Genomic DNA, 1,273 nt, shown 5'->3' on the forward strand with positions numbered 1-1,273 from the left:
GAACACCACAGCACGCTCATGCTCTCGCACAATCTGGTAAAGTAATACTCACATTAACATTTCCAACTAATAACTTCATTAATATGAAATATCAGCAATATTAATAAACACTTACCTTCACACAGAACCAAATTGATATGGGAAAGAAAAATATTACTGCGGCCAGAGTGGCAATAATGAGAAGCAGCTCACAAACTCCAAGGCTCTGTGGCTTCATGGCTGTGTTGCAAATTAAAGTTGAATGTTGATTCAGTAACTGGGTGTTCTGCCCTGTTTTTGCATGAGTTTATTCTGTATGTGCACAGCATTTGTTAACTCACCTTCTTCATGCCATTCACTCTCCAAAAGGCCCAGCAACTCCTCACTTTCTCTATTTGTCCTCTGTCTCACACTGTCGACATTGATCACGGTGGACGACACTTTGTTTTTTTCCTCATTACTGTGCTTTTCCCCTGCTTCTTTGCCCTTCATCCTCTCTTTCCCTTTCTGTGGCTCCTGGAGTTTCACTGTCTTAACCACTTTGTGCTTTCTGGCTCTGGTCATCGGTGCTGTCTCTCTCTTGGTCCTGCCAGGTTTTGGAGGAGGTGGAGGTGATATCTTTTCTGTCCTTCTCTCCATCTCACTCTGTTTCATCAGGAGTATCTGCCCCTTGTTTGGAGAAGTCAGGAGTGGAAGATTGCTTTTTGAGCTGTTGGGATTAGCTAACAGCCTGCAATCCTTTTACAGTACAGTGTGATTTGTGGCTGAGGCAGCAGAAGGAGTATGCCTGAGGACAGACGATAAGGGGGGACGACGACACAATACAATCAAATTTTAAACTAAAAAAAGTAGATAACACTCAAAACTGGAACAAACATGCCCATAAAACAAGCAGAGGCGGAGCATAAACAACTTAATAAAATCTCATGCTCACTCCTTCCTCCTGATGCACAGATGGAATTTTTCACAATATACATATGTGTAAAGGACAAAATAATGAAGGTGTGTACTCTGCTGTGGGAAGTGGTAGTTATGTGGTGAATGCACTGAATCCCAGGGTCATCAATCTGTCAGTGTTGGGCTCTTGAGAAAGGCCCTTAACTTTCTGTTGTATAAATAAATAAAAAAAAGCAATTTGCTCTGGATAAGGATGAATGGTGTAAATGTAAATTACTAAGCCAATTTGGGTCAAAAACAGTTTCAGTGTAGTCTAGTATTTATATGGTGTACTTCTTGTTCTGGTTTATGTTGTATAATTAATAATACAATAAGCAGGTAATGTAAACACTTCACA

At 40.5% G+C, this 1,273-nt stretch overlaps 1 protein-coding gene across 1 annotated transcript in view; it reads right to left on the reverse strand.

Annotated features, from left to right (window-relative positions):
• Nucleotides 1-802, reverse strand: part of nphs2 (NPHS2 stomatin family member, podocin) — a 5,714-nt gene extending 4,912 nt beyond the window's left edge. Inside the window, exons 1-3 of the mRNA XM_058400248.1 lie at nucleotides 321-802; nucleotides 116-219; nucleotides 1-33 (exon numbers count right to left, since the gene is read on the reverse strand). The exon at nucleotides 1-33 is cut by the window's left edge and continues 40 nt beyond it. Coding sequence (XP_058256231.1) covers nucleotides 1-33; nucleotides 116-219; nucleotides 321-633 — 450 coding nt within the window. The 5' untranslated portion in view covers nucleotides 634-802. The remainder of the gene's footprint in view (nucleotides 34-115; nucleotides 220-320) is intronic.
• Between the last annotated feature and the right edge of the window lie 471 nt (nucleotides 803-1,273).

Source organism: Hemibagrus wyckioides, linkage group LG10 (genome assembly GCF_019097595.1).
Source record: "Hemibagrus wyckioides isolate EC202008001 linkage group LG10, SWU_Hwy_1.0, whole genome shotgun sequence".
Taxonomy (NCBI): Eukaryota; Metazoa; Chordata; class Actinopteri; order Siluriformes; family Bagridae; genus Hemibagrus; species Hemibagrus wyckioides.